This window comes from Lolium perenne, chromosome 3 (genome assembly GCF_019359855.2).
Source record: "Lolium perenne isolate Kyuss_39 chromosome 3, Kyuss_2.0, whole genome shotgun sequence".
NCBI lineage: Eukaryota > Viridiplantae > Streptophyta > Magnoliopsida > Poales > Poaceae > Lolium > Lolium perenne.
The window spans coordinates 339,313,285-339,325,479 of record NC_067246.2 but is presented as its reverse complement, the minus strand read 5'-3'; the positions used below and the strand labels follow the sequence as shown (position 1 = coordinate 339,325,479).

The following is a 12,195-nucleotide window of genomic DNA, read 5'->3' as shown; positions in this document are numbered from 1 at the left end:
CTTGAAAAAGCACAAATCCAAGTTGAAACTTGCGCTTTGCTATGTGCCATATGGAAGATAAGAAATAATTATATATTTAACAATGGAAAATTTTGTTCTTTATGCAGGTTTATTCCTACTATGGCTTCTCATTAGATTCGTATGTGGTCATTCCTACGGCCGACGGAGAAACGAAAGGATATGAAAGGATATGGTTACTAGATTCAACCGGCTAGAGAAGATTGCACGGGATTTATGCAGCCGGTTCAATTAACTGGCATTTTAATCTACGGATAACATGTTGATGCAAATTCACTCTATGTTGTCCTTTTTTATTTAGATGGTTGATAGATCTTGAAAATTTATATGACCCATGAGGGGACCGTTATTTTGTACTAAGCACGTACTTCAAGAAGTTAATAAAGAAGATGTATGCATCTATCAATGCAGAGACGGGATGATCCTCATTTAGGAAAAATAAATTATATGTATCTATACATTAAATAATGTCTACATGCGAGAATCAATCTGTGGTTGGGTGGTTAGGAGGGCAGTGGCACCCCCAGTCCATCAGAGTTTAAACCCCAGATTTGACACTTTGGTGTCTCATTAAAAGCGGAATATTCTTCAGTGGGAGGCGACGTTTCCATCGACAGCGAGACACATGTGGTGACTTTGTCAATATCAAGACCCATCAGATGAAGTTTCTTGGGTGTAGTCTCTCGGAGGTGCTCATAGGGATAGGGTGTGCATGCGTACCTTCGTATGATAAATTTATGCGTATATGTGAGTGTCTACGTCTGTACTGTGTTTCACAAAAAAAAATGTCTACACGTATTTATATTTTAACGAGTCTAAGACATCTATTTATTATTAAGAGAGGTAGTAGAATATATTTTAGGAACTACACGGCCTTTGTAACTTGTCCATACGGGCAAGTGCCTCTGACTTCTGAGGGCCGGGGCTATTTTGTGCTTGATTGCTTGAACCGTCGGTGGTATAGTCCAAATGAGAGCGGTGAACCGTATAGTCCTGGTGCTGCACTAGTCTTCCCTGTCCATTCTGGAGTCTGGACAATGGATCCTATCTTCCTCGCGTCCGCAGTCACGACATGGGTGCTCAACAAGCTGCTCGACAGCCTCAAAGACGCTACCATCAAAGCGCTGCTGGGGACGGAAGGTCTCACCACGGAGGTGAAGGATCTCGTCCACGCACTCGATCGCGCCAACCTCATCATTGGCTCCTTGTCCGCCGGCGCCGCCGCCGGGGTCAAGCTCGGGAACCAGCAGCTGGGGCCGCAGATCACCGAGGTGCAGCACCTGGCGGTCAAGTTGGCCAAGCACATCGATAAGCTCCAGTATTATGATCTCGGGGAAAAGGTACGCTTGCCGAATCTTGGTTCTTCCATAAATTTTAACCTTGGTGGATCTTGACGGCAAATCTCGACTTCCTCCTTAACGCAGAAGTATGGCAGACCACATGCATGTTTGTCTAAATTGTCCCTATATTTCTTCTTTTTATAATTAATGTTGCATGACTAAAGTTTCGCATAAAGGTTTTTTAATCTATAAAACAAACAATAAAACCAGTGGTGTCAAAATCAGTTAACAGATCATCGGCCGGTAATGTTCAGCCTTTGTAACATGCCGGTAGTCAACTTTATGTTCAAATGTTCAGATAAGGACGCGTTTGACACCCAGCGCACCTTGTACTCTTCTTCTATTCTTGTTTAATCGATGCGACATATGTACATGCGTACTAGCTCGCCTCGCCACCACTCGCGCCGATTTATATCGGAATAGAGAAGTAGCTTATAGAAAGTTGGTCAAACAACTCGATAGGCTCGAGTACTAGCTTATATGTTGGTTTCTTTAAATCAATCGATTAATTAATACTTCTTAGATTAAACTCCACACATGTGTCCGGCTTCCTCCCGGGCTTCGAAAGGCATACATTGCCGCAATGGACCCCCGAGGAAAAAATCGGCCAACTCTTCTTTATTAGGCTCCAACTAAATCCTACCCCCTATGCCCTGCTCTTGTGCAGCGATGAGACAAAGGGACAACGAGATTATCCTCAACCCTATGCCCTCCCGTGTGCGGGGCGGATAACTCCCCGGTCGCAGTTTTGGTCATAGGCCACACCGAACTAGCGGCAGAATTTCTCTTTTTCTGTTTAAATTTAAAAATGTTCAAATCTAAAAAATGTTTAAAACCAGAAATGTGCAAATCAGGAAAATGTTCATATTGTATAAAATGTCAAATTCAAAAACCATTTCGATTCAAATAAAAAGTTCAGAACAAAAATTATTCAAATATAAAAATTTCGAATTCAAAAAAATGTTCAAATTCGGAAAATGTTTTAAAATGACTTGAAAAAGTTAGAATTCAAAATAATTAAAAAACAGACTGCTAAAACCGGAAAATCGAAGGGAAACCAAAAAAAACCAGTGGAAACCCACACTAAAAAGAAAAAAGCCGAGAGAAAAGCCAGTCTCACCTGAACGTGCTTGAGCCGTCCCATCTAGTATCCCGCGTGAGGAAGGCGTAGTCGATTTCTCAGTCAACATTTCTAAATATTCGGGTGATTTTTAATTCTAGCTCTTTCCATGTACGGTGAGTAGGTAAAGAAGACGAACCTGAAGGACTGCAACCAGTTAACATCCAAAATGATGTCCCTTGCTCTAACAGGACAATCCAAGGGGAAAATCAAAAAATCTGACCTCCAAGACATGGGGCATACTGTGAACAGTCTACATAAGATCTGTGACATTGTTCACAATGCTCTCTTGCTGGAGAAACTTGATAAACTGTACGGAGCAACTCAAAATACTAGCACAGATGCACGTGAAACGGTAGAGAACTCTACAGAAACTAAGAAGTTCGAGAGGGAAGAGAAGGCTGGTATTGTAAACACAATTATCGCAAGTGCATCAAGTGATCATGACCTTTTGGTTCTTCCAATTGTTGGTGATGGAGGTGTTGGGAAGACTACACTCGCCCGACTAGTGTACCTTGACCCACAGGTGAAAGCTCAGTTTGACATCAAGATCTGGATTTATGTGTCTGCTAACTTTGATGAGATCAAGCTTTCACACGGAATTCTGGAACATATAGCACCTGACTGGGAGTATACAAGTACCAAAAATCTCAATGTGCTTCAGCTTGCTATCAAGAAACACTTGCAAAGAAAAAGATTTCTGCTTGTTCTGGACGACATGTGGGAAGAGAGCCAGGGTCGCTGGGACAATCTGCTGGCTCCACTTAGATGTACAGATTCCAAGGGTAATGTGATTTTGGTGACAACTCGAAAGTTATCTGTTGCCAATATAACAGGCAAAATGGAGAATCATATCCAATTGAATGGTATGGATGGTGCTATTTTTTGGCGCTTCTTCAAAACATGCATATTTGGCTATGAGAAATGTAAAGGCCAAGGAAAGCTTCAGAATATTGGGAAGAAGATAGCAGCCAAACTGAATGGAAATCCATTAGCTGCTAAAAGTGTAGCCGCCCTCTTGAGAAGAAATCTTAAAGAGGTTTACTGGAACAATATTTTAAACAGAGATGAATGGAAGTTACAAAATGCAGTGGATGACATCATACCAGCACTCAAGATCAGTTACAATCACCTCCCCTACCATCTCCAACAGCTATTCTCATACTGTTCTCTGTTTCCGAAGGGTTTCAAATTTGACAAGGAACAGCTAATACGTATGTGGATTGCTCTTGGCTTTGTCATTGACGAAAGAAAGGAATTGGAAGATGCAGGAAGTGACAACTTTGATGATTTGGTAGACCGGAGTTTCTTTCATAGAGATGAACAATATTTCATCGTGCATGATTTAATGCATGATGTAGCTCAAGAAGTTGCACTACATGAGTGCCTAAATGTTGATGGCTCAGATCCTTTGAATATATTCAAATCTATTCGTCATGTAGGCATCTGGACTGACTGGACTGAGTCGGTTTACAAGGAACAAATTATAGAACGTCATATACGGTTTGAGCAAAAGTTGGATGCAATTGTGAATAAGGATATTCTGAAAACCTTAGAAAGTTTAATGCTTGTGGGTGTATATGACGAGAACTTCTCTGAAAAGTTTGTGGGCACTCTGAAGAAGCTAAGTTATGTCCAGATACTTCGGTTATCAGTAATGCCTTTCAATGTGGACGTTTTGCTATCTAGTGTCGAAAAGTTCATCCATCTTCGCTACTTAGAACTCAGGTATAGTTCCGACAAGCACAAACCTTTGCCTGATGCTATTTGTAATCTATACCACCTAATGGTTTTGGACATCACCCATTGGAGTGGCCTAAATGATCTACCCAAGTACGTGAGTAATCTCTTGAACCTACGGCACCTGCTCGTTCCGGGGTCAGGATCATTGCACTCTAAGATAGCCAGAGTTGGACAACTTAAGTTTCTGCAGGAGCTGAAAGAATTTCAGGTTCAACAAGGGAGTGGCTTTGAGATTTCCCAGCTGGAAGAACTAAATGAGATCAAAGGGTCGCTTAGTATCCTTGGTCTCGAGAATGTCAAAAACTATGAGCAGGCCAGGAGTGCTAGGATTGAAGATAAAACACATCTCAGGACACTCTCGCTCTCATGGGGAGAATACCGTGATGTTCAGAAAGAGGTAATGGAGGGCCTTAAACCCAATGTTGACCTTGCACACCTTCATGTGGTAAATTATGCTAGTGCTACTCCAACATGGTTGGGAAACGTTTTCTCTCTGAGCAATTTGGAAAGCCTCCAGCTCCAAGACTGTACAGGAATGGAGACCCTTCCACCGTTTGAGGAGTTGCAATTCCTGAAGAAATTATCATTGATCGGTATGTCCTCTCTCAAGGATGTCAGCATTGACTTCAACTATGATGATGAGAATACAGTCGCCCAGTCATATGAGGAAGATGAGCTCGAGTTAAGTGAAGTTGAAATAATAAGGTGTTCATCTTTAACAACCATAAGGCTTCATTCCTGCACGGCATTGACAAACTTAACCATCAAAGATTGTGGGGCACTATCTTTCTTAGAAGGTTTACCATCCTCTGGTGGAGTGGAGTATAATGTCAAAGAATGCCCTCAACTTGCTGCTGATGCCATCTCAAATTGATATGTTTGTTGCCAAACCTCTCCGAAGACAATCTGTAAGTATACATGACTGCAAGTACAGAGATAGTTTCATGTTCATTTATTTTCCGCTAGTACTTCATGCAAGGCTGAATGTGCATTGCATTACTTGAAGACTCAGCAAGATAGATTATTTAACAGAATGCATGACTATAAAACATATTTCCTTCAGGTTTCATGAAGAAAACTAATCTCCTTGAGGTCCCTCTGAGAGTTCCATTAGAATTAAGGTTCACTTAGCAACGAGCTATTTGGAGCCATCGCTCCATTTAATTTCAAAATCTTTTGGAATTGCGGATATACAGTAAGAACGAAATGGCAATAGTATTTTAATTCCAACATCTCACTTTGCGCATTAAAAGATTTTCAACTTAAGTTTTGTGAACACTCTAACAGTTCACCTCATGCTAAAATTCTTCCTGTTGTTTTCTGTTTTGTTAGTTTGAACATGCAATTAATACGTGTATGGTATGAAATCTCAGTTGACTTGGTTGACTTGTCACATGTTTACCTTCTTCATCAACCTAACTTTTTGGCACTATTGTCCATGAATCCAGTTACATTATTTAATTTAATCATCTCATGGTTTGTTCACAGGATAATGTAAATGGGAGGGCAATTGGATTGAGAACTTGGTATTATGGATTCAAAAGGAATCTGGAGTCTAAGTTGATGTTGCGTACCAAAGTGATTTCCGGTCTTCCTTATTTAGTATACTTTGTTGTCATTCCCTTCACAAAAGCAAGTGTTGATGCGTGAGAGTTTGATCATGTATAATCCAAAAAAAAAAAACTGTCGAAATAAGTTGAAGAATTCGTGGGTCATGCTTGTTCTTCATTATATGATCTCAATGGTGCGCTACACGCTTCGATCTCTGTTTTCGCCTTTATTTGATATTTCACTAGTTTCATTTGAATAAGTGGATTCAGATCGGTTGTTTCCAAATTTTCATTGGATATGTCCACTGAATTCTCACGTGACCAAATTTATGTAACTTATTATTAGTGGACATGTGATGCGCGTGTTGGAGAATTGGAGTTGATAAAAAACCTCTGGTTAAAATAGCCGGCTATAGCCGATAGCCGCGAATTTTTTTGAAGCTATGAAAGGCTATAGCCGGGCTATAGCGGGCTATAGCCATATAGCGGATTTGCTAAATAATGAAAAAAAAAATTGGGCATCATATAGTCATATATATATATATCAATAATTCACAAATTAATAACATAATAACATCTTCAGATGGCAATGGGCAGGGTATGGGCAGGGTAGAGTAATACCATACCCATGCCTGTATAGTCAATGGGTACAAACTTCCACCCATACCCATACCCGCGGGTATAAAATTTTACCCATACCCGTACCCGGCGGGTACCCGTACCCATTGGGTACCCGGTGGGTAGGTCAAATTGTATACAAGTCACTCGTAATTTTACATTTCTTGACAACAAATTTGATTGAAAAAATAAATTATCGCAACTCAATAATAGGTAGTTGAGTACATAAAAATTAAGAAAACATAAAAAAGCACATTCTCATATTTTAACTCATAAGTCAACAAAATTAGACATATCACATAAGAAATTGATAATAAACGGGTAGGGTATGGGTATACCCGTGGGTACGAAGCTATACCCGTGCCCTACCCATGACTTTGTAGGCAGGGTATGGGTACTACCCATGGGCATAAAAGTGTACCCATACCCTGCCCATATGGGTACCCGCGGGTACCCGTACCCGTGGGTAAAATTGCCATCCTTCTTCACGTAGGAGATACACATAATAATTCACACATAGTTAAATACATAGTTTTGTCCAAATATTACAACATCATTACGTAGTTTAGGATATAGTTATGCCCATAATTACATAACTAGAGCTTGGTGGCTATTTCGCCAAGCAAATGGGCCGATCGACTGAAATTTTTGGTCCAAAATTTTGGGCCACTGAGCGGGAAGTTAGCGGCTATGAGGCTAAATTAAGGCTAAATAGCCTTAGCCGGGCTATTAGCGGCTATTTCTGTTATATCCTCTAAAGTCTCTATTTTAAACAGAGTAAAAAACACACAACTGTATTCAGCAGTTAGGGACCGTTGTTGACGAGGACCCATACGTGTAGGCCACGAAGAGTCGCGCGGGTATCGTCGATCGGTTCTGGTCTCCATAAATACGGCAATCCACGAGGATCCCACGAGTAATTCAGCGCAGCTAAAGCAGCAGCATCAATGGACGTCGTCGACCTAGAGAACCCTGCCGCACTCATCGGCGCCGGCGACGACCCGTCGACGATCGCGACGCCGGAGCCTGACGAGCAGAGCACGTTGCCGATCCTCGTCATACCCGCCGTGATCCTCTGCGTGAGCATCGGCTTCTTCTACCTCCTGGTGCGCGTCTCCTACAGCTCCGGTACGACGACCATGGCCGATGTCGGCATGCGCGTGCTGGGTATCGCGGGCCTCATAGCCGGAGGCTTAGGTTGCCTCGCCCTCTTTCTCATCTTCTTGGGTGGGAATCAAGAAGGGGAGGAGCAACTCGGGTTGCAGCAAGATCGATCCAGGTGACCAATTTTTGGGGCAACTAGTAGTTAGCTACTCTGGTGCGATGACCCAGATGCGCCGCCCCATAGGGCGGGGTAGAGGGGCGTTCGCCCCGGGGCCCTCAATAGTGAGGGTTCTAGTTTAAAATTTGTTTGTACACTTACTATACTTATATTTATATTTTTTAGGCAGTAGAGTTTGGAATAATTTTAGAAAATATAGAAGGTTGAAATTGTAGCTTAACGTGCCTATACTCCGACTCCTTCTCTATTATGCAGAATAACACGGACCATCATAATTTTTTCTCTAATTATTTCTATTTCTCGCAAACAATACACATGTACACAAGTAGCTATTGGTAGAAATAATAATGATGGTATATAGTTCGTGCGATCAATAGAAATAAATAGTTTCAAACATCTTCAGCAATATTCTTAAGACCATGGATCTTTCAAATGTAAATATTATTTAGTTTGTTATTGCATTACCCTAATATTTATCTTGCTGAATAATTTTTTTTAGTTTTGTGTGTGTGACCAATTGGTGAAGCTTGAGTGAGATTGTTAAGGGGCCTAGAAAACTAATCATGCTTATACTTTAAGTAAGATATATAAGTTTAACATAAATGAATATCTTTAAGATTTTTTTTTGAGTAGGCCCCCTACCCTAGAAAAGCTTATTCACTATGAAAAGGGGTCCTTGGTGTCGTTTCGCCCTAGGGCCCCCGAAATCTATGGACCGGCCCTGCTCAGCCCTCGCCTCCCCGCTCCCTGGAACCTCACGCGCACGCGCTCCATTCCTGCCACCGTTCTCCTCTTCCGCCGCGGACTTCGTTGAGCCGCAGTGAAGGAGATATGCCCTAGAGGCAATAATAAAGTGGTTATTATTTATATCTTTATGTTTATGATAAATGTTTATATATCATGCTAGAATTGTATTAACCGAAACATTAGTACATGTGTGATATATAGACAAACAAGAAGTCCCTAGTATGCCTCTTAAACTAGCTTGTTGATTAATGGATGATTAGTTTCATAATCATGAACATTGGATGTTGTTAATAACAAGGTTATGTCATTATATGAATGATGTAATGGACACACCCAATTAAGCGTAGCATAAGATCTCGTCATTAAGTTATTTGCTATAAGCTTTCGATACATAGTTACCTAGTCCTTATGACCATGAGATCATGTAAATCACTTATACCGGAAAGGTACTTTGATTACACCAAACACCACTGCGTAAATGGGTGGCTATAAAGGTGGGATTAAGTATCCGGAAAGTATGAGTTGAGGCATATGGATCAACAGTGGGATTTGTCCATCCCGATGATGGATAGATATACTCTGGGCCCTCTCGGTGGAATGTCGTCTAATGTCTTGCAAGCATATGAATGAGTTCATAAGAGACCACATACCACGATACGAGTAAAGAGTACTTGTCAGGAGACGAGGTTGAACAAGGTATAGAGTGATACCGAAAATCAAACCTCGGACAAGTAAAATATCGCGAGACAAAGGGAATTGGTATTATATGTAAATGGTTCATTCGATCACTAAAGTCATCGTTGAATATGTGGGAGCCATTATGGATCTCCAGATCCCGCTATTGGTTATTGGTCGGAGTGAGTACTCAACCATGTCCGCATAGTTCACGAACCGTAGGGTGACACACTTAAAGTTGGATGTTGAAATGGTAGTACTTGAATATGGAATGGAGTTCGAATATTTGTTCGGAGTCCCGGATGAGATCCCGGACATCACGAGGAGTTCCGGAATGGTCCGGAGAATAAGATTCATATATAGGATGTCATTTTATGTGAATTAAAATGTCGCGGAAGGTTCTATGGAAGGTTCTAGAAGGTTCTAGAAAAGTCCGGAAGAAACCACCAAGGAAGGTGGAGTCCACATGGGACTCCACCTCCATGGCCGGCCAAGCCTAGTGGGGGAGGAGTCCCAAGTGGACTCCCCCTTAGGGGGCCGGCCACCCCCCCACATGGGAGGTGGAACTCCCACCTTTGGTGGGAGTCCTAGTTGGGCTAGGTTTCCCCCTCTTATGGAAGGTTTTTGGTTCGGGTCTTATTCGAAGACTTGGACACCAACACTTGGGGATCCACCTATATAATGAGGGGCCAAGGGAGGGGGCCGGCCACCCCAAGACCACAAGCTGGCCGCCCCCCTTGAAGTGGCCGGCCACCCCCTCCCAAACCCTAGCCGCCCCCCTCTCCTCCATATAGCCCGCGTAGCTTAGCGAAGCTCCGCCGGACTTCTCCACCGCCACCGACACCACGCCGTCGTGCTGTCGGATTCAAGAGGAGCTACTACTTCCGCTGCCCGCTGGAACGGGAGGTGGACGTCGTCTTCATCAACAACCGAACGTGTGACCGAGTACGGAGGTGCTGCCCGTTCGTGGCGCCGGAACCGATCGTGATCAAGATCTTCTACGCGCTTTTGCAAGCGGCAAGTGAACATCTACCGCAGCAACAAGAGCCTCATCTTGTAGGCTTTGGAATCTCTTCAAGGGTGAGACTCGATAATCCCCTCGTTGCTACCGTCTTCTAGATTGCATCTTGGCTTGGATTTCGTGTTCGCGGTAGGAAAATTTTTGTTTTCTATGCAACGTTATCCTACAAAGTGGTATCGAGCCGTGTCTATGCATAGATGGTTGCACGAGTAGAACACAATGGTTTGTGGGCGTTGATGCTCTTGTTATCTTTAGTTTGAGTACTTTGCATCTTTGTGGCATAGTGGGATGAAGCGGCTCGGACTAATTTTACATGACCGCGTTCATGAGACTTGTTCCTCGTTCGACATGCAACTTGTATTGCATAAGAGGCTTTGCGGGTGTCTGTCTCTCCTACTATAGTGAAGATTCAATTTACTCTTCTATTGAAAACATTAGTATCAACGTTGTGGTTCATGTTCGTAGGTAGATTAGATCTCTCTCGAAAACCCTAAACCACGTAAAATATGCAAACCAAATTAGAGACGTCTAACTTGTTTTTGCAGGGTTTGGTGATGTGATATGGCCATAATGTGATGATGAATATGTATGAGATGATCATTATTGTATTGTGGCAACCGGCAGGAGCCTTATGGTTGTCTTTAAATTTTCATGTTGAGTAGTATTTCAAAGTAGTTGTAATAGTTGCTACATGGAGGACAATCATGAAGACGGCGTCATTGACCTTGACGCTACGCCAACGATGATGGAGATCATGCCCGAAGATGATGGAGATCATGTCCGTGCTTTGGAGATGAAGATCAAAGGCGCAAAGACAAAAGGGCCATATCATATCACATATGAACTGCATGTGATGTTAATCCTTTTATGCATCTTATTTTGCTTAGATCGCGACGGTAGCATTATAAGATGATCCCTCTCTAAAATCTCAAGATAATAAAGTGTTCATCCTTAGTAGCACCGTTACCAAGTCTTGTCGTTTCGAAGCATCTCGTGATGATCGGGTGTGATAGATTCAATAAGTACATACAACGGGTGCAAGACAGTTTTGCACATGCGGATACTAAGGTGGCCTTGACGAGCCTAGCATGTACAGACATGGTCTCGGAACACGTGATACCGAAAGGTAGAGCATGAATCATATGGTTGATATGATGAACACTTTGAGTGTTCACCATTGAAGTCACACCTTTTCTCGTGATGATCGGGTTTAGGTGCGGTGGATTTGGTTCGTGTGATCACTAAGACAATGCGAGGGATATTGTTTTGAGTGGGAGTTCACCTAGATTTTTAATTATGTTGAATTAAAATTTGAACTCAATTTGTCATAAACTTAGTCTAAACTATTGCAAATATATGTTGTAGAGATGGCGTCCCCAATCAATTTTAATCAGTTCCTAGAGAAAGAGAAACTTAAGAGCAACGGTAGCAACTTCACCGACTGGTTCCGTCATGTGAGGATCTTCCTCTCTGGCGGAAATCTGCAATTTGTGCTTGATGCACCGCTAGGTGACCCTCCTGCAGAAGATGAAACCGATGAAGTAAAAGCTGTTTACGCAACTCGGAAAACTCGGTACTCTCAAGTTCAGTGTGCCATCCTGTGCAGTCTGGAATCTGATCTTCAAAAACGTTTTGAGCACCACGATCCTCATGAGTTGATGAATGAGCTGAAAGCTATATTCGAGACTCATGCGGCCGTGGAATGCTATGAAGCATCGAAACATTTCTTCAGCTGCATGATGGAAGAAGGCAGCTCCGTTAGTGAGCACATGCTCGCCATGACCGGGCATGCGAAGAAACTCAGTGACTTGGGAATAGTGATTCCTAACGGTGAGGATTAATCGTGTCCTTCAATCAACCTTGCCACCAAGTTACAAGAACTTTGTGATGAACTACAATATGCAGAACATGAACAAGGAGTTACCTGAACTCTTTGGCATGCTAAAAGCTGCTGAGATTGAGATCAAGAAAGAGCACCAAGTGTTGATGGTCAACAAGACCACCAGTTTCAAGAAACAGTGCAAGTCTAAGGAAAAATTCAAGAAGGGTGGCAAGAAAGCTGCCACGCCTCCTATGAAACC

The 12,195-nt window shown here is 42.4% G+C and overlaps 1 protein-coding gene across 1 annotated transcript; it reads left to right on the top strand.

Moving 5' to 3' along the window:
* The first annotated feature begins 1,026 nt into the window (after nt 1-1,026).
* LOC127345976 (putative disease resistance protein RGA3) lies at nt 1,027-6,123 on the top strand. The gene is made up of 3 exons (XM_051372517.2): nt 1,027-1,358; nt 2,603-5,129; nt 5,710-6,123. The coding sequence occupies exons 1-2, from the start codon at nt 1,056-1,058 to the stop codon at nt 5,093-5,095; spliced, it is 2,796 nt and encodes a 931-aa protein (XP_051228477.1). The 5' UTR covers nt 1,027-1,055; the 3' UTR covers nt 5,096-5,129; nt 5,710-6,123.
* The last annotated feature ends 6,072 nt before the right edge of the window (nt 6,124-12,195 follow it).

Bases quoted from the DNA above. Each gene is read 5' to 3' on its own strand.
- LOC127345976 (XM_051372517.2), top strand. From the start codon at position 1,056: ATGGATCCTATCTTCCTCGCGTCCGCAGTCACGACATGGGTGCTCAAC. The intron at 1,359-2,602 runs GTACGCTTGCCG...TACGGTGAGTAG, and splicing joins ATTATGATCTCGGGGAAAAG to GTAAAGAAGACGAACCTGAA.